Source organism: Oryctolagus cuniculus, chromosome 19 (genome assembly GCF_964237555.1).
Source record: "Oryctolagus cuniculus chromosome 19, mOryCun1.1, whole genome shotgun sequence".
Taxonomy (NCBI): Eukaryota; Metazoa; Chordata; class Mammalia; order Lagomorpha; family Leporidae; genus Oryctolagus; species Oryctolagus cuniculus.
The window spans coordinates 25,748,657-25,767,143 of record NC_091450.1 but is presented as its reverse complement, the minus strand read 5'-3'; the positions used below and the strand labels follow the sequence as shown (position 1 = coordinate 25,767,143).

Here is an 18,487-nt window from a genome sequence, read left to right as displayed (position 1 = left end):
CAGACAAACATTTGGCTCTGTGGTTAAGAAGCCTGAGTTGGCCAGCACCGCGGCTCACTAGGCTAATCCTCTGCCTGCAGCGCTGGCACCCCAGGTTCTAGTCCCGGTCGGGGCACCAGATTCTGTCCCGGTTGCCCCTCTTCCAGGCCAGCTCTCTGCTGTGGCCCGGGAGGGCAGTGGAGGATGGTCCAAGTGCTTGGGCCCTGCACCCACATGGGAGACCAGGGGGAGGCACCTGGCTTCTGGCTTGGATCAGCGCAGCGTGCCTGCCGTGGCAGCCATTTGGGGGGTGAACCAACGGAAGGAAGACCTTTCTCTCTGTCTCTCTCTCTCTCATTGTCTAACAAAAAAAAAAAAAAAAAAAAAAAAAAGAAGAAGAAGAAGAAGCCTGAATCCCACACGCGAGTACCAGGGCTTCGTTCCAGGCTCAGGCTCTTCACCCCAATCTCCCGCTATTTCAGGGATGGCTCCAGTAACCGGCTTTCTGCCTTTCACATGGGAGACCTAGACTGAGCGCCTGGCTCCCGGCTTTGGCCTTGGGCCAGCCCTGACCACTGTGGGCATTTGGGGAGTGAGCCAATGGATAGGAATATTCTTTATAATAAATCATGTTAAATATAAAGGGGGAGGGGGTCACGACAGTCACCCCCGGAGCAGCCCTCTCTCCAGCCCTCACTGCCCTGTTTTAGTTCTGCATGAACCCCCATTAAGGCCGGGGCACGCCCACAAGAGTGACACGCATGCAGAAGGCCCCCGCCTTGTGGCTACCATGACGCAGGCATGCACTGGATAAAGACTCTCTGTTCCCATTCTGCACCAGGCTCTGCACACGCATGTCACACACCCACTGTTTTAGGCTCACGGCAACCCGAGGAGGCAGGGTACTACGTTTCTTCCTGGGGTTCAGCTGCAGGAAGGAGGCCCCGAGAGATGAAGTAACTTGCCCAAGTATTACCACAGGGGCAGGGATCTGCAGCCAGGCAGCCTCACTCCAGCGCCCACTTTCTGAAGACATCGCCGGTGCTGGGGGCACCCACGGCTCTCCTGGCCGGGCCCGAGTCCCTCCCCGTCTGGGGGACAGCCATGTTGTTTCAGGATTGATCTGATGCAACTGCTGAGTGGCAGTGGCCCTGTGACCCTCACAAAGCCCCTCAAAGTTTCCTTCTGGAACCAACCCTGAGCCAGATGGAGCAAAGATGGAAGACAGTGGCGCTCGGATCGCGTGGCTGACTAGCTCCCATGCCCTGGCTCGCTGAGCCTGGCGGAACCTGCCCCTCTGCCATCCCCCGTGTGCCTGTGGCTCCCCGACAGCCCTCCAGGAAATTCTGTTTTGTCTTCAGTGAGCCAGACTTGGATGCTACTGCTTGCAACAGAGGCTCCCCCAACTCAGCCACACACACCTCGGACCTGACCCCTGCAACAGCCTTTGGCCGGAGCGGAAGCCCTTGTTCCCAGTGGCCGTGGCCAGGGCTGGGGACGGAGCCCGACACTCACGTGCCATCGACTTTCTCCATGCCGTGGAAGAAGCTGAGGCAGTCCGACGTGTTCCTCAGGTTGAAGCACCTCTCGTCGATAAACTGGGCCGAGTGCTTGTCCTCGATGTCTCTCTCCAGGGCATGCTGAGAATCTCGGTTGTCCCTGCAGGGAGGAAGCTTGTCTAGTGGCTGCGCACGGCCCCAGAGGCCCCACGGAGGCCACACAGGTGGGGGCAGAGCCCGGGCTCCCAGGAGGGTGCTCCGTCCACACAAACCTTGCAAGCCCCCTTCCCACCTCCATGTCCCCACCACACACCCAGAGCCCCCCCCCCAGTCTCCCACCTCCCACCAGCCCAAACAGACCTGACGTCGTCCTACATTAGAACAGAGATGGGCAAATATTGGCTCTAAGGGGCCAGCGCCGCGGCTCACTAGGCTAATCCTCCGCCTTGTGGCGCCAGCACCCCGGGTTCTAGTCCTGGTTGGGGTGCCAGATTCTGTCCCAGTTGCCCCTCTTCCAGGCCAGCTCTCTGCTGTGGCCAGGGAGTGCAGTGGAGGATGGCCCAAGTGCTTGGGCCCTGCACCCCATGGGAGACCAGAAGAAGCACCTGGCTCCTGGCTTCAGATCAGCGTGGTGCACCGGCCGCAGCGTGCCGGCCGCGGCGGCCATTGGAGGGTGAACCAATGGCAAAAAGGAAGACCTTTCTCTCTGTCTGTCTCTCTCTCTCACTGTCCACTCTGCCTGTCAAAAAAAAAAGAACAAACGCTGGGCCAGAGTTGCCCCTCAAGCTGTGGTTTGCTGACCTGATTTGGAAAAGCCTCTATGGAGTCAAATCACTTCACCAATCATCCCACCTCCCCCTGTGCTGGACACAGAGGGATAAGACATCAATGAGACAAATGCAATAAAAATAGATCCAGTGCCGAACACGAGGGCAACAGTGTAGGCCTGAGAAGGCTACGACGCAACACAAGGAGGAAACCCTTAACTGGGGATGGGATAACAGTCAGGGAGGGCTTCCTGGGGAGGTGTCCGAGTCAGGTTCTCCTACCAGAGAGGAGCTGACATCGTACACAAAGTTGTGCAGGGAGGTCAGGATTCCAAGCTGAAAGGTCACAAGTGCGAAAGCAGAGACGCTAACAGGAGCCTGCTCATGAGGCCAGGCAGGCGGGCAGAGACAGGTGCAGTCAGTCGGTAAAGACAGGAACCTGCTAGAGGGGAGGACAACGGGGCAGGTCTCAGGGCTCGGGGCTCGAGCCTGGAGGGCTCGCATCTAGGCTAAGAAGCTTGGACTTGGGGGGCCAGCGCTGTGGTGTAGCAGGTAAAGCTGCCGCCTGCAGCACCAGCTTCTAATATGGGTGCTGGTTCAAGTCTCAGCTGCTCCACTAATTTTTTTTTTTTTTTGGACAGGTAGAGTTATAGACAATGAGAGAGAGAGAGAGAGAGAGAGAGAAAGGTCTTCCTTCCGTTGGTTCACTCCCCAAATGGCCGCCACGGATGGCGCTGTACCAATCCAAAGCCAGGAGCCAGGTGCCTCTTCCTGGTCTCCCATGGGGTGCAGGGCCCAAGCACTTGGGCCATCCTCCACTGCACTCCTGGGCCACAGCAGAGAGCTGGACCGGAAGAGGAGCAACCGGGACTAGAACTGGCGCCCATATGGGCTGCCAGTGCCGCAGGCGGAGGATGAACCACGTGAGCCGCAGCGCCGGCCCCGCAGCTGCTCCACCTCTGCCCCAGCTCCTGCTGAAGCACCTGGGAAGGCTCTTCAGAACCACTTTCATGATTCTTGCCAAATACCAAGGAGCTGTACTCCTATTTATTTCTTTTTCTTTTTAAAAATCACTTTTCAAATGTTCATAAATGTATTTTAAAAGGAAAACGCACAGGCCTGTGCCTTTCGAGGAAAACCTACAAGCCCTTCTGCTAACGGGTCATCACTTCAGACGTACATGCTACGTAGACGCTAACTACCCAACCCTAGCTGACATCCGGGGCCTCCAGCTCAGTGCCTGCACCTCCTTCTGTTCCCATGACGACTGAAAAGCGTGTGAGAGCAGTCGGTGCTGCAGACGTGGAAGCAGCCATCAGGACTTTCATCTTCAAGTATTTGGAGGAATCAGAAGAGAGCGAGGGAGAACTTGCACTGGGTGGGGCCATGTCCAGACCTCAGCTAAATGGCGCCTCGTGCTGTTCTCTCTAGTCTGTTCTAGTCCCGGTTGCTCCTCTTCCCGAGCGAGCGAGCGCCTCACCAGCCAGCTCCCCCTCCGCTGTCTGCCTCTCTAATCCTCGTCTCTTTCCCACTTTACGGTTCCTCTGTCTCTCTTCCTGCTATGGATGCTGACTGCTACTGGACCTTCAAGGAGTCCACAAGCAAGAAAATTCAACCATGCCGGTGAGTGCACAGCCACCCCTGTGCACAGGAGGTCACGTCAGGGCAGGGGACACCAGCCCGGGGCCTTCGGGGCCTTCTGCACTGTTAGCGCCGTGGCAAACGGGGCCCCGCCTGCCTAGAACATGCGTGGAGAGCAGAGCTGTCAGAGCACTAGCAAGGCCCCGGGCTGGAGAGTGCAGCTGGCCTGGCAGCCTGGCTCTCGTCAACAGACGTCCCCGACTCCTCTTCTTGGCTCATGACCAAGGGCCCGGCTGCTGCTGAGGCTCACCCTGCTGTCAGCGCCCCAGGAAGAGCCCATTCCTGCCCCCACGCGGGCCTCAGGCCTGGCCCAGGAAACCCTGCGAGTGCCAGGCCGGCTACCCCGGCGGCCCGGCAGAGAGCTCGGCTGATGCACTCGGGGCCCGAGCTTCATGAGCAGAACCCCAGTCCCTGCAGCAGCAGCACACGGGATGCCAGACGTGACGTGCTCTTGCCAACAGGGGCCGCCCAAGGACAGCCGGCCTCTGCCTCCAGGCCCCTCCCAGGGCGGTGGTGCCCACCTCTCTCCCTGCCCTCCCTCCTGCCGCCTCCACTGAGTCCATCAGCGTCCCTCTCTGTCATAGCCTCTCCCTCTCTGTCCATGTCCATCTCTCTGTGTGTCTGTCTCACCTCTTGATTTCTCTCTATCATATCTGTCTCTCTGCTCCCCTTCTTTCTCTGCTTATCTCCCTGTGTCTTTCTGTCTCTCTTTGTAATTTTAAATTTGTTTAGAAATATACTTAAGAGGCGGGGGAGGGGCAAGCCAGTGAGCACACCCCTATCTGCTGGTTCACTCCCCAAATGCCCACAATAGCCCCCAGCTGGGGCCAAAGCCAGGCACCTGGAACACAATGCAGATCTCCCACTTGGCTTGCAGGAGCCCACTTGTGTGAGCCATCACTGCTGGTCTCGGGGTGTGCACAAGCAGGAAGCTGGACTCCAGGATCCTACCCAGTGTCTACACCACTGCCCCAGTGTCTTTCTCAATGGCAACACTCATTCTGCGTCTGTCTCAGCCTCAGGGCTGCTCGAGTCTCTAGTTCTCCCAGATCCCCCCCTCTTGCTACCTCGCACAAGCAGCTCCCTACATCAGCATTGCCCCTCCAGGGTCCAGGCCCCCCAGCTTCAAGTCTAGGCTTTGTGCACTCTGCCAGCTCAAACTGCCCCACGCCCCACACTCCAGCTCTCCTCGCACCCTCCTGTCATGTTGTGCACATCCTTGTGTCAGGCACGAGTGGAAAACTTGCTTCTCTTGTCATAAACAGGAAACCACAAAAAAAAAAAAAAAGGAGAAAGAAACAGCATAGAGAACCCAGCAGTAAATCCATGCATTTATGTTCAAGTGATTTTCAACAGAGGTTCCAAGAACACACAACACGGGCAGGACAGACTCTTCAATAAACGGTGTTGGGACAACTGGGATTCCTCGTGCAGAAAATGAAGCCAGCCCCTTATTCACACCATAAACAACAATCAAGCCACAGTGGACTTCAGACTTCTGCATAAGGCAGAAACTGTAACACCACCAGCAGAAAGCACAGGAGAAAGTGCTGTGACAGTGGTCTGGGCAATGGGTTTTGGACACGAGCCCAATATCACAGGTAACAAAAGCAAAAATGGACAAATGAGATGATCTCAAACGGAAAAGGTTCTGCCCAGCCAAGGGAACAATCAACAAAGAGAAAAACCTATGGAATAGGAGAAAGTATTTGCAAAAATTGTATGTATAAGGGGTCAATATCCAAAATATACAAGGAATTTGAACCCAGTAGGAAGAAAACAAATAACCACATTTTTAAACAGGCATTTGGCCCAGTGATTCGGATGCCTGTATCCCTGTTGCAGTGTCGGGATTCTACACCCGGCTGCACCACTGACTCGAGCTTCCTGCTAATGCAGACCCTGGGAGGCAGCAGTCACGGCTCAAGGCACCGGGTTCCTGCCCCCACATGGCAGACCTGGACTGACTTCCAGGCTCCTGACTTAGGTACCAGCCAGAGGGGCATTGAGGACATTGAGGGAATGAACCAGCAGATGGGAGCTCTCTCAGCTTCTCTTTCTGTCTCAAGTAAATTAAATACAAACAAAAAAAAAGCATTTAAAAAATTGGCCAAGGATCCATGCACTTCTCAAAGTAGACCTTCAAATGGACAGCAGGTTCATGAAAACATGATCCACTGATCACTGGAGAAATGTCAGTTGAAGCTGCAATGAGAACCACGTGCTATCTACTGGAATGGCTACTGTACCAAACAGCTGGAAGGTGCGTGCATGATTGAGCATGCGGGGAAGAGGGAGGCCCTGCGCACCACTGTTGAGAATGTAAATTGGTACAGTCATTACGGAAAACAGTGTGGAAGTGCTTCAAAAAATGTAGAAGTAGAATTACCACATGATCCAGCAACATCATGTCTGGGTACAGATCTGTGGGAAATTAATCAGCCGGCGCTGTGGCATAACGGGTGAAACTGTGGCCTGCATCCCTTATGGGTGCCAATTTGAGTCCCGGCTGCCCCATTTCTTATCCAGCTCTCTGCTATGGCCTGGGAAAGCAGTGGAAGATGGCCCAAGTGCTTGGGCCCCTGCACCCACGTGGGAGACCTGGAAGAGGCTCCTGGCTCCTGGCTTCAGATCAGCTCAGCTCCGGCCATCACAGCCATCTGGGGAGTGAACCAGCAGATGGAGGACCTCTATCTCTCTCTGTAACTCTGACTTTCAAATAAATAAGTAAACAAATCTTTTTTAAAAAAGGAAATTAATTAACACGTTTAAGAGGCACCTGCACTCGTGTGTTCACTGTGGCACTATTCACAACAGCCAAGGTACGGAATTAACCAGAGTGTCCATCCGTGGATGCATGGGGAAAAGACAAGGAGCACCACTCAGCCTTTTAAAAGCCCAAGGACATCCGATCACTTGCGACCGAGTGGATGAACCTGAGTGAAAGCAGCCAGGCACAGAAAGGCAAGTGCCGCATGGTCTCCTATGTGCACTTTGACAAAGCTGGGCTCATAGAAGTACAGAGTAGAGTGGTGGCTGGCGGGGCTGGGGGGAGATGTCGGGCTAAGAATGCACAGTGTCAGAGCAGATGTAATTTCAAGAGGTCCCCAAGCTGTCTACCCGTCCCGAGTCCTCTGACCCTCAAGCAGCTTGTCATTTTTTTTTTCATTTTGTTTGCAAGGCAGAGAGAGACAGAGACCCAGAGAGATCCTCCATCCAAAGCCAGGAGCCCAGAACTCAGCCCAGGTCTCCCACGTGGGTGGCAGGGACCCAAGTCCTCAAGCCATCACCTCTGTCTCCCATCCAGAAGGCAGGCCGGCACCACCAGCCTGCGCCCTGTCGTCCACGCCTCTGTGTCAGGAGTCACCAAAGAAGGGAAACCAGCAGAGCGGCGTGCCCTGGAAGTCAGCGCCAGCGCTAAGCGGGGAGCCTGCCTCTAGAGAGCCAAGGGCCAGGAGCTTAGCTGTGGGCCCAAGCCCCGTAAAACTCAAGCCTCCCTTTAATTAAGAGAGGGGCCTCCAGGCCCATCACCATGCCGCTTACACAATCTTCCAAGAACAAGAAGTTGATTCCTTTTGAAGACTCCGGGCTCAAGGCGTCTGCCAGCTCCCTGGTGGAGATGCCCCAACCCCTGGCCTTGTTGCCAAACGCATCCACCTGCTGCCATTTCCCAAGGTTCAAACTCACCTGGGGAGGCCACAGGTGAAGAAGGGCCTCAAGGAGGCCAATGCCCTTTGGCCAAGACTCTCATAAACAAGAGTAACCAGTACTGCACTGGCGCATGCAAGTGGATTGCTTCTCTTTGAGTAACACCATCACCATCTTGGTGGTTTCCCATGGGTCACTGTGGTAGCACTGGGGAACTGGGACTCTATTCTTTTCTTCGTGGAGAGCTGGTTTGTTTTTTTTTTTTTTTTTTTTTTTTTTTCTGGACAGGGAGAGTGGACAGTGAGAGAGAGAGACAGACAGAGAGAAAGGTCTTCCTTTACCATTGGTTCACCCTCCAATGGCCACTGTGGCCAGCATGCTCTGGCCAGCGCATCACGCTGATCCGATGGCAGGAGCCAGGTGATTCTCCTGGTCTCCCATGGGGTGCAGGGCCCAAGCACTTGGACCATCCTCCACTGCACTCCCGGGCCACAGCAGAGAGCTGGCCTGGAAGAGGGGCAACTGGGACAGAATCCAGCGCCCCAACCGGGACTAGAACCCGGTGTGCCGGCGCCACAGGCAGAGGATTAGCCTAGTGAGCTGCGGCGCCGGCCAAGAGCTGGTTGTTAAGCATGACCAACACACCATTCATCCAAAGAACCACCCAGAGACCAGCGGGCCCCTCTGCCTTGCCCCCTCTCCCCTCCCCGCAGAAACCTGGGGCTCCCAAAACAGATCCCAAGGAGAGGGGAGAGAAAGAAGCCCTTACCGCATCTGGATATCAATTCTCTGAGCCAATTTCCTCAACTGTTCTTGGCAGCATTTTAGCAAATCCACTTCCTGAAACAAAAAACGTCAGAGCAGAGCCTCTTAGGAGCTCACGGGTGAGAGCCCTGAGCCCTCGCCTCTCACCGCCCACCCAGAGCGCAAAGGCCCGGATGCTTCCTGCCTCAATCCACGTTCACCCAGGCTGTGGGAGCTCTTGCTTTCTTTGCCTGACTTTTTCCTTTTCATTGCTTTATTATTACTTCCGGATCAAAAGACAATGTAGCACCCCTATGCGCCAAGTGCCCACTCGCAGATTTATATCCTTCAGTTAAAGAATGCACATCAAGTGGACCAGAATAGACACATAGTAGGTGCTTGGGAAACACCAGCTCTCGTCACTGCTCCTGCTGGCCGTACTGTTCCTGCTGTTACACCCATCTGGAGATGGCACAGGTAGAGTCAGATGACCCCACTCCTCTCTGTTCCTAAACTGCAGCCTAGGCTCCCACCCTTGCTTCCTGAGCCCTCGTGTTCCTATGTGGCTTCTGCTCCTGGCAGGTAGCACAAAACCCCCTCTGGCCAGCTGGCCCCCTCCTCCCTCAGGGGACTGGGCAGACCCAGGAGGTGCCTTACCCGAATAAGGTTTTTCTCCACATTGTCATGGACCAGGTCAATCCCGATCCTTTTCTCTCGGTGGTACAGGCACTCCAGGGCCACCTGCAGGGGGCAGAAGGAAACAGCGTCTTCTCTCTGCAGCTCCAGTCAGCCTTTGCTTCAATTTTTTCCCTCATCCAAGAAACCTGGGTGCCTCATCACTGAGTCTGGCAAGCTTCCGCCTCCCAGGCCCCCTGGATGGCGCTGTGGGATGCCGTGGCCAATCCCGTAGAAGATGCAGGGCCCAAGGGGAGAAAGCAGGGTAAGGCCACGTGCTGGGGACCCACTGGGTTCAGGGGTAGGGGCCAGCACCCCTTCGTGTAATCGCCATCAGCTGTGTCCAAGCCTGCCCATCTAATAAAAATACAGTAAAACTCCACCCTAGTTTCAGATAAAATGGTATCAGCTGCCATCCTTCCTCTAGCCTCCCTCCTAAGTTCAAAGCCAGGCTTAGCCACTTATTGTGTGCACTCGGGCAAGTCATGTCACTCCTCCACCCCATCTCCTGGCATGCAGATGGGCACAATATTGGAGCATCCTGATGTCCCACACGCTGGGCATGCCGCTCCAGCCAGCATGACAAATGCGAAGTCCTAACACTGGCCCTAACTATTCCCGAGTGTGTGTGTCAAAACGTCTCTTGGGAGATCTCCAAGTAGAGGGAAAACTTTTCAACGTGATCAGGTCCAAGTGAGACCCAGCAACCTTGCTGCCCAGCCATGGGCCTTACGGCTGTCATGGGGAGCCGAGCAAGACGCTAAGAGATGGCGAGAGAAGGGGCTGCTCAGCGGGGAAGATGGTGATTGGCTGCTAGCCTGTGACATCACAAAGACCAGCAGGGCCGGGAAGGAAGCAGGGCACGGGGTGCAGGTGCACCTGGGAACGCACTGAGTCCTTCCAGGAGGCCCCTTCTGAGCTGTGCCCTGTCGAAGGGCCTGGGGTGGTACAATGAACTAGGAAGCATCCCTGCTCTCACACTGCCTGTGTTCTAACAGAGGCGACAGGACACAAAGAGCCTGGATCCTTTGGGACTGTGATAATGGCTGCAATGAAAGCACCCAGGGTGGTGTGAGGGTGTGGGAGGTCAAGGGGGAGACAGACTGAGACTACATCGTGAGAAGCAGAAAGGAATGGGAATAGTGTGCCAGGAAGAGGGAACAGCAGGTGCGAAGGCCCTGGGGTGGGAGGAGGAGCAGGCAGAAAGCCACTGGACCTGGAGCAGAGGAAGTCGGGCAGGAAAAATAGAATAGCATGCAGGGTTAAAGAGGGAAGGGTAGAGAAACTCAGGAATGAAGATCTTAATTTCTGGGAGTCCAAGAAGCCAGGGGGTAGTACTGAGATGCAGTGTAACTTTTACCACTCCCCCTCTGATGCTGGGTGGAGAATGGGTTGGGGGAACTCAGGAGACAGTGGGTCACCATCATTCAATGAGCGGCTACCTGGGCTGGCGCTGGTGTGGAAGCCAGGACATGGAAGGGTGTGGCTAGAACTGAGACGCTGCTGGTGCCCCCGCCACTCAGCGGCTGATCCACAGAGGCCACAGGCGAGCAGGCGGAGCTGGTCCTTCCAGACAGGCGGGCAAGTGGGCAGAGGGGGTTGGGTGGGAGGAGGGGCAACAGGGCCCAGACACTGCTGCAGGTCTGAGAAGCGGCCCTGAGCTGCCTTAAGGAAACAGCGGCTCCCCATCCTGGGTGGGCTTGCGAGTCCCAGAGTGGTGGGAATCGGAGCCAGGGCTCCCGGGAGGACCTGGAAGCAGGATTTCTGCAGAAGCAGGAAGTCTCCAGACAGAAGATCCTGAGTGCACCCATACTCCAGGGGCAGGGACACGCTCCTGGGTGGGCACGAGGCTGATGCTGCCCACTCCTCCCCCAGCGTCCACGCAACAGTCCACGGTGTCCCCGGGACGTGGAGGGAAAGATCGGCAGCCAGGGATCCCAGGGGAGTTCTGGCGAATGGGTACAACATGGAACGCAGGATGGGCCATCTAGAGAAACCTAGACATCTAGAGATTCTCTGACAGAGACAGCCAGTGTCCCACCCCCACGTCCTGTCCCGGATGAGGCTTTCAGGACGCTCCTTGCACACTGGAGCATGCAATGTGAAATAGGAAGCCTCCTGCCCACGGTGGGACAGAAGCTACAGGCTATGGACGGCAGAGCAGCAGGAGGCCGCGTGGCTGCCCAGGACGAGCCTGCAGCATCCTGCTCTCTCCCGCTGGGATCCCCGTCCGTTCCATGCAGCCTAACACCGTCCTAATGGGTGTGCACTGAACCAGTGTTCACGGGGTCCCTGCTCCACAAGCCACACTCGGTCCTCGGCTGGGAATAACCCAGGGCATGGCCCCAGACAACAGTCCCTCAGCACAGACATCATCGACGCACAGCTACACTGAGCTGAATATCGGAGACACAGCAGCCAAAAACCCCTGCGCTGCTGGAGCCTGTATGTATTCCAGGGGGAGAGAAAATCGACCCCGCAAGGGAATGATGGAGCGTGTTAGGAGATGAGGGTGCTCTGGAGAAAAACAGTTATTTTTAAAGATATCATTCAGAGGGCCATCACACACATGCACACGCATGTACCACACATGCACAACACATGTACCTATGTGTTGATGAATCCCCTGCAATTCTCCTGTAACCCCAAGAAGAAAAAATCGACCCAGGCTAAGAATCTCCCACCTCTTGACTGAGCTTACCCTGGATTGACTAAGAATATGTTTTTACTGGGGCTGGGGCTGTGGTGTGGTAGACTAAGCCTCTGCCTGCAATGCTGGCATCCCATGTGAGTGCCAGTTCGAGTCCAGGCTGCTCCACTTCCCATCCAGCTCTCTGCTATGGCCTGAGAAAGCAGTGGAAGATGGCCCAAGTGCTTGGGTCCCTGCACCTATGTGGAAGACCTGGAAGAAGCTCTTGGCTTCAGATCGGCTCAGCTCTGGACTTTGAGGCCATCTGGGGAGTGAACCAGCAGATGGAAGACCTCTGTCTGTCTCTGCCTCTCTGTCTGTAATCTACCTCTCAAATACTCAAATAAATATATTTTTTAAAAATTAAAAATTTTTACCTTAAAACCCATCATCCAATGGATCTTCAAAAAGTTCATAGAAAATGGGGATTTTTAAAAATACTATTATGTGGGTCTCAAAATATTTTTGCATTCCAATCGTTTTTGCACCTTTTAATTTCATTTTCCCACGAACTTTCTGAAGCCCCCTGGTACAGAACGACGCAGCTCAAACCGACCTGCAAAGTACACTTCACCTCGACCCTCTGGAGAAGGCCAGCGGAGCGCGCGGCCGGCCCTGCACCTGCTCTGGCCGCGGCAGCACGCGCACGCGCTCACCTGCAGCGGGCAGTTCACCTCCTCGGCCGCGCACTCCAGTCTCCGCTTGACGGTCTCCAGGCTATGGTTCTCGGTGCGAAGCCGATCGAGCTCATAGCCCAGCTCGGACTTCCAGAAGCCAATGTCCGACAGCCTCTGGCCCAGGTTGCGGGTCGTGCCCTCCTGCATCTGGCGCGTGAGCTGGTCCTTGTCCTGCATGAGCCGCAGGGAGTCGCCGGTCAGCCTGCCGGCCCACAGCCGCGAGGCCTCGGCCCCGCGCACCTGCCGCTCGTTGGCCTGGTCCCAGTCGCGCGGGCTGAGGCGACAGAAGAGCGCGGAGCGCAGCGCCGGCAGGATGGTGGGCGGCCGCAGGGGCGCGCGGCACTCCTCCGGGCAGGTCTGCGCGTCCGAGACCTTGTAGAAGAGGCTGGGCCTCCAGCAGTTGAGGTAGCGGTACCCGGGCAGGTAGTAGGGCTGGTAGCACTCCTGGATCACCGGGGTCTGCGCCTGCGCCGCGGGAGGCAGCGTCGCCAGGCTGCACACCCTGCGGGGGCCGCAGTAGCTGGCGGTCTGGCTGGTTCCCAGGAACTCCATCGCGCACTGACAGCCCCGCTAGGGCAAAGACACTACCAGGAAAGGGGAAGGGGCTTCTCTTGGGCACGGGTAGAACCTCTGTGACTCAGCGCCGGTGTCATAAAGCCCGGGACAGGGGCTCTGGGCAGTGCCCTTGCTCACGTGCAGGCCGGCTGGGGCCACCTTGTCCGAAGGAAACAAACAGAGGCGAACTTCACAGCCCACAGATTGAGGTCTGCTTCAGCAAACTCCAGCCCCTCCGGGCCAGTCTGGCCAGGCTTGGTGGTCTTCCTGCTTACTTCATCCCCAAGATGCCAGCCAAATGGCCCACTGGGGCCTGGGACCCTTCACAGCCCAGATGTGTTGGGCTGAGCGGGAGCAGCTGAGCTCCAGGGACGGCACCCTGGTGAGTCCCCGTATGTGATGGCGTTAGTTTTTGGATACTAAGGTGAAATACCCAAGGCAAGTTGCTGGTAGAGGCAGGTTTGTCTGGGCTCACAGGTCGGAAGGTCCTTGGCCCAAGGTTACACGGTTCCATCGGTGCAGCATCTGGCACAGGCAGAGTCCCAGGCAGCTCAGAGCAGGGCAGAGGGAGGGTCTGTGTCCCTCCTTATAAAGCCACCATGATGCGATGCCAACAGCCCCTCTCCCACAGCCTAACCAGGTCCACTCCCTTCCCAAATGTCCCACCTGTGACACCATAGTGGAACTAAGATTCCACCCCCTCAGTGCCGTGGACATAAGACTTTAGGGACCAAGCTTTGGACACATGGGCCTTTCAGGGGACTCCAGGGTTAATGTCCAAACCACAGTAATGACCTTTGAGGGAAGACTAAGCCATGTGTGCACAAGACAGATCTGTGGTTGCCAGGGGCTAGAGTGGGGGGAGGGTTGGCTGCAACAGGGAGTGAAACAACCAGGGAGGAGGAGGGCCTTTGGCTCAGGAGTCAAGGTGCAGCTTGGGACATCCGCATCCCATCCTGGCGAGCCTGCGTTTGAATCCTGGCTCTGCTGCAGACCCCAGCTTCCAGCTCACGCACGCCCTGGGAGGCAGCAGGTGATGGCTCAAGCTAGAGTCCCCGCCACTCACATGGTGGACCGTGGCTTCCAGGCATCTGGGGACTGAACCAGCGGATGGGAGGCCTCTGGGTGTGTGTCTCCATCTCTCAAATAGATAAATTTAAAAATCTGTCTTTTTAGTAGCTGCATACTACTCTATTATGTAGGCATGCCATTATTTATGGGACCGTTCGCTAAGCCTGGCCGTTAGTCTCTTGCCTCCTGCCATTACACACATTCCCACACTGACTACACGTGCACTTTCCGTGTTAGGTTTCTGGAGGTACAGTCTTCACGCGGTGCACTGCACCGTCCTCAGCAGGCAGTCACACACACAGGCATGCCGCCACCGCAGCCAAGGTGAGGACATTCCCGTTGCCCCGGGCAGTGCCCCGGGCCCTTCCCCTGCCACCATGCAGCTCCCTGGCCCCACAATTGCCATATAGCAGCAGCAGTCCTGGGAGCACAGCGTTAGATACAACACGTTCTCAGAGCCGTCTCTGGGCGTGTGTGAGCACAGCTTTCAGAAGAAGCTGTGGGGCTGAAGAGCACGCACGCCTTTCACTTGGCGAAAGTATCCTCTTGAGGGGGCCCCTCCCAACCCCCCGCACACACCAAGGGAAACTGAGTCAGCAGAGAAACTGACCTGTCAGTCCCTGGGGCTCTGGCTTGATTTTCCTAAGCAATTTTTTTCGTGTAGGAAAAAAAAATCAACTTTTTAAAAAATCTAACTTTGCATTATAACATACAGTTTTGGCAAGCTGTTATATACAAGTGTGTATGTGTGTGCACTCATGCACATGTGTGTGTAAAACCCATGTGTGTTTTTCCTGGCTGTAAAGAAAGATAATTTGTCAGGGTCAAACCATGGTGCAGCATCCATCCTGCAAAATGTAATATACTGGTTTGGAAAGGAAATGTTTAATATTTCTTTTGAAATCTTTCACTGATTTCAAACATTAACTTAAAACTGAAATGCATTCTCCTTTTTATTTGTTTGTGTCAAAACTTAAAAACTAACCCAAACCATAATAATTCCTAAGAACATTGTCATACTGAGGAAGAGGGCATTGAAAATAATCTATGGGTAGGCACATGTGGCTCAGTAGGCTAAGTCACCTCTTGGGACACCCATGTCCCATATCAGAGTGCCTGGATCCAGTCCCACCTCTGCCTCTGATCTGGCCTCCTGCTAACGCACACCCTGGGGCAGCAGGTGATGGTTCAAGTACTGGTCTATGCCACCCACATAGGAGACTTGGGTGGAGTTCTTGGCTCCTGGCTTCAGCCTGGCTCAGCCTTGGCTGTTGTGGGCATTTGGGGAGTGAACCATCTGCTGGTTCACTCTCTGCCTTCCAAATAAATATATTAATTTTAAAGGAATCAGACATTAAAATTAATAGCAATAACAGTCTACTCTGCATTAAGCACACTAAGTTCACTGCTGCTGAGACAGCCCTCACCCACCACCAAAAGAATCTCTCGGAAACCAGGCTGATGGAAAACTCATTTTGTTTCTGAAATACCAGATGGCCGTGGGAAGTGCAGGAGGAGGGAGGTGAGAGGGGAGAGGGGAGACCTTGCTGTCCCTGGGACTGGACTTCCTGCGTCTCCACCCCGGCTCGGCCTCCCACACGTTGGAGACGCCAGGCCCAGGGATGCCTGTGGCCTGTTTGACCTCCGACTCTGCCTGGACTGTTGTGAGACAGCTGCATGAGCTCTGTGAGCTGCAGAAGGGGCTGCTCCACATCTGTAGATTTAACGTGAAAGCCATCTGACTGCGGAAGGAGAGCATGGAGGCTGGTAGGTGGGGGCCGGGGCGGTGCAGTCGGGAACATTCCTGCTGCTGTCTGCCGTGGTGGCCACCAGCCGTGCGTAGCTGCCACATGGGACATGTGCCTAACGAACTAAGCAACAGAATTCCATACTTCATCTGATTTTAAGTAGCTCAGGTAGCCACACGTGACCAGGGGCTGTCACCTCGGATGGTGCCGGGCTACAAAACACACAGGTGCAGATGGGGGACAACCTTGTTGGCAGGTGGGTAAGGGGAGAGCAGGGGCTGGGACAGGCAGCTGTCCTCATCTGCTCCTCTCTGTGTCAAGTCAGGGTCAGGATGGCGCAGGCTGGAGAGCAGGGGCACGAGCAGTGCTGAAGGACAAGGATGGGCGGCCCTGGCAGCCTCCAGGGAGAGGGACTGGCCCCGGGCGGGAGGGAGTCGTCCCTTCCTGGGGCCTTCGGTGTGCACCAATGGCGGCCAGTACTGAGAAGCGACGGCAGGCATGAAGCTGGGTGTTGGTAACAGACACTCTCGGGGCCCTCGCCAGGGGTCCAGGGACACGCTTGTGTGTGGGTGTGCGAGAGCGAGCAGGTGGCTGTGGGAGAGAGTATACAGGGGTGTGAGTAGTGAGGGTGTGAGTGTTGGTGTGTGTGGAAGAATGCATTGGGAAGGAATGCAGGGGTGGGTTTGACAGTGTGGCCATGCATGTGTGTGTGTGTGTGTGTGTGACAATGTGTAAGCCTGAACAGGGCTGCGTGTGCATGAGTGCATGTGAGAGGGAGTGTCAATGTGTGTGTAAGAAGCACCTGTATGTGGGTACATGTGAGTACATGATGGTGAGTGGCTGAACATGAAAGTGAGTATGGGAAACTATATGAGAGAGCACACATGAGAAAGTACTTCAAAACATTTAAGGAGGGGCCGGAGCTGTGGCACAACTGGTTAAACCTCTGCCTGTGGCACTGGCGTCCCATATGGGTGCTGGTTCGAGTCCTGGCTGCTCCACTTCCCATCCAGCTTCCTGCTAATGCCCCTGGGAAAGCAGAAGAAGATGGCCCAAGTGGCTGGGCCCCTGCATCCACATGGGAGACGCAGAATAAGTTCCAGGCTCCTGGCCCATCTCCAGCCATTGGGGTCATTCCAACCAGGGGATGGAAGATTTCTCGTTCCGCTCTCTGTAACTTTCAAATTAATAACAAATCTTTTTTTTTTTTTTTTTTTTTTGACAGGCAGAGTGGACAGTGAGAGAGAGAGACAGAGAGAAAGGTCTTCCTTTGCCGTTGGTTCACCCTCCAATGGCCGCCGCGGCCGGCGCGCTGCGGCCGGCGCACCGCGCTGATCCGATGGCAGGAGCCAGGAGCCAGGTGCTTTTCCTGGTCTCCCATGGGGTGCAGGGCCCAAGCACCTGGGCCATCCTCCACTGCACTCCCTGGCCACAGCAGAGGGCTGGCCTGGAAGAGGGGCAACCGGGACAGAATCCGGCGCCCCAACCGGGACTAGAACCCGGTGTGCCGGCGCCGCAGGCGGAGGATTAGCTTAGTGAGCCGCGGTGCCGGCCAATAACAAATCTTTTAAAAAGTTCATTTGACTGCAAAAAATATTAAAATCCGTGTGCATGTGTGCATGTGACGGTATGGAGTGAGCCTGTGTGAGGACGGGTTGTGAGTGAGTGTATGTTGAGGACAGGTGTCCATGCGAGTGTGGTGTGTGAGGTGAGTGACCTGAGTGTGAGAATGAGGCATGAGCGTGAGTGTGCACACAGCCGGGCAGGAGAGAAGGCCGGGAGTGAGCACGGACAGGTCCCCGGCGCTCAGCAAGCCCTGGGACCTCACGGCCCAGGCACAGGGCTCTTGGAGCACAACCTGAGTCGTGATCAGCCTGTGACGGACAAGAGGAAGGGACAGCCCGTGGCCGCAGGACGTCCACTCCCGGCGGCCGCGGTCCTCGGGCGCCCCCTGGGGGCGGGCAGGAGCGCCGACGCCTCTGGCTTCTGGAAGCGGGAAGGGGACCCGCGCACAGGGACAGCCAGGAAACCCGAGCGCAGCTGCGCCGCCGCCCACGCGGCACGCGGTGGTAACCCTGCCTCGGTCTCCAGCGTCCCGGCGGGGGTCGAGACCCCTGCGGCACACGCGCACGGCACGGGAAGGGCGGGTCGGGCCTGCACGCGCTGCCGACTGAGCTACACCAAGTGAAAACGCGACGCACGGGGCACACACGCCGCACCCACGCGGGGAGTCGAGTCCGCACGGACGCTTTTGGGAATCGCTGCGGCCCGGGAGCTACCTGTAGGGGGCGGGACAGAGGGAGGGCGGGGCAGAGAGGGGTCGTGTACTTTTGATCATTCTCTTCCATGCCTTCGTGGTATACAAAAACAGAGATCCATCTTCCCTGGGTTCTCCCCAAACGGCTCCAACAGCCAGGGCTGGGTCAGGGGTGGAGCAGGGAACCGGTTGTGGTGTAGCAGGTAAAACCACCGCCTGCAGATAGTAGCTAAGTGGCTGCCCCTCTTCCCATCCAGCTCTCTGCTATGGCCTGGGAAAGCAGTGGAAGATGGCCCAAGTCCTTGGGCCCCTGCACCCGCGTGGGAGAACCAGAAGAAGCTCCTGGCTTCCACCTGGCCCAGCCCCACTTGGAGAATGAACCAGCAAATGGAAGACTCTGCTTCTTCCTCTCTCTGTGTAATTCTAACTTTTCAAATAAACAAATTTAAAAAAAACTAAAAAAAAGTAGAGCAGCTGGGACTCTAACTGGCTCCCATATGGGACGCTGGTGTCACAGGCAGCAGCTTTACCCACTGC

The 18,487-nt window shown here is 56.0% G+C and overlaps 1 protein-coding gene across 1 annotated transcript in view; it reads right to left on the bottom strand.

The window, feature by feature from the left end:
• Nucleotides 1-13,466, bottom strand: part of TEKT5 (tektin 5) — a 39,641-nt gene extending 26,175 nt beyond the window's left edge. Inside the window, exons 1-4 of the mRNA XM_002711748.5 lie at nucleotides 12,299-13,466; nucleotides 8,936-9,019; nucleotides 8,304-8,374; nucleotides 1,495-1,638 (exon numbers count right to left, since the gene is read on the bottom strand). Of these exons, the coding sequence (XP_002711794.2) occupies nucleotides 1,495-1,638; nucleotides 8,304-8,374; nucleotides 8,936-9,019; nucleotides 12,299-12,871 (872 nt within the window). The 5' untranslated portion in view covers nucleotides 12,872-13,466. The remainder of the gene's footprint in view (nucleotides 1-1,494; nucleotides 1,639-8,303; nucleotides 8,375-8,935; nucleotides 9,020-12,298) is intronic.
• Nucleotides 13,467-18,487: the final 5,021 nt, after the last annotated feature.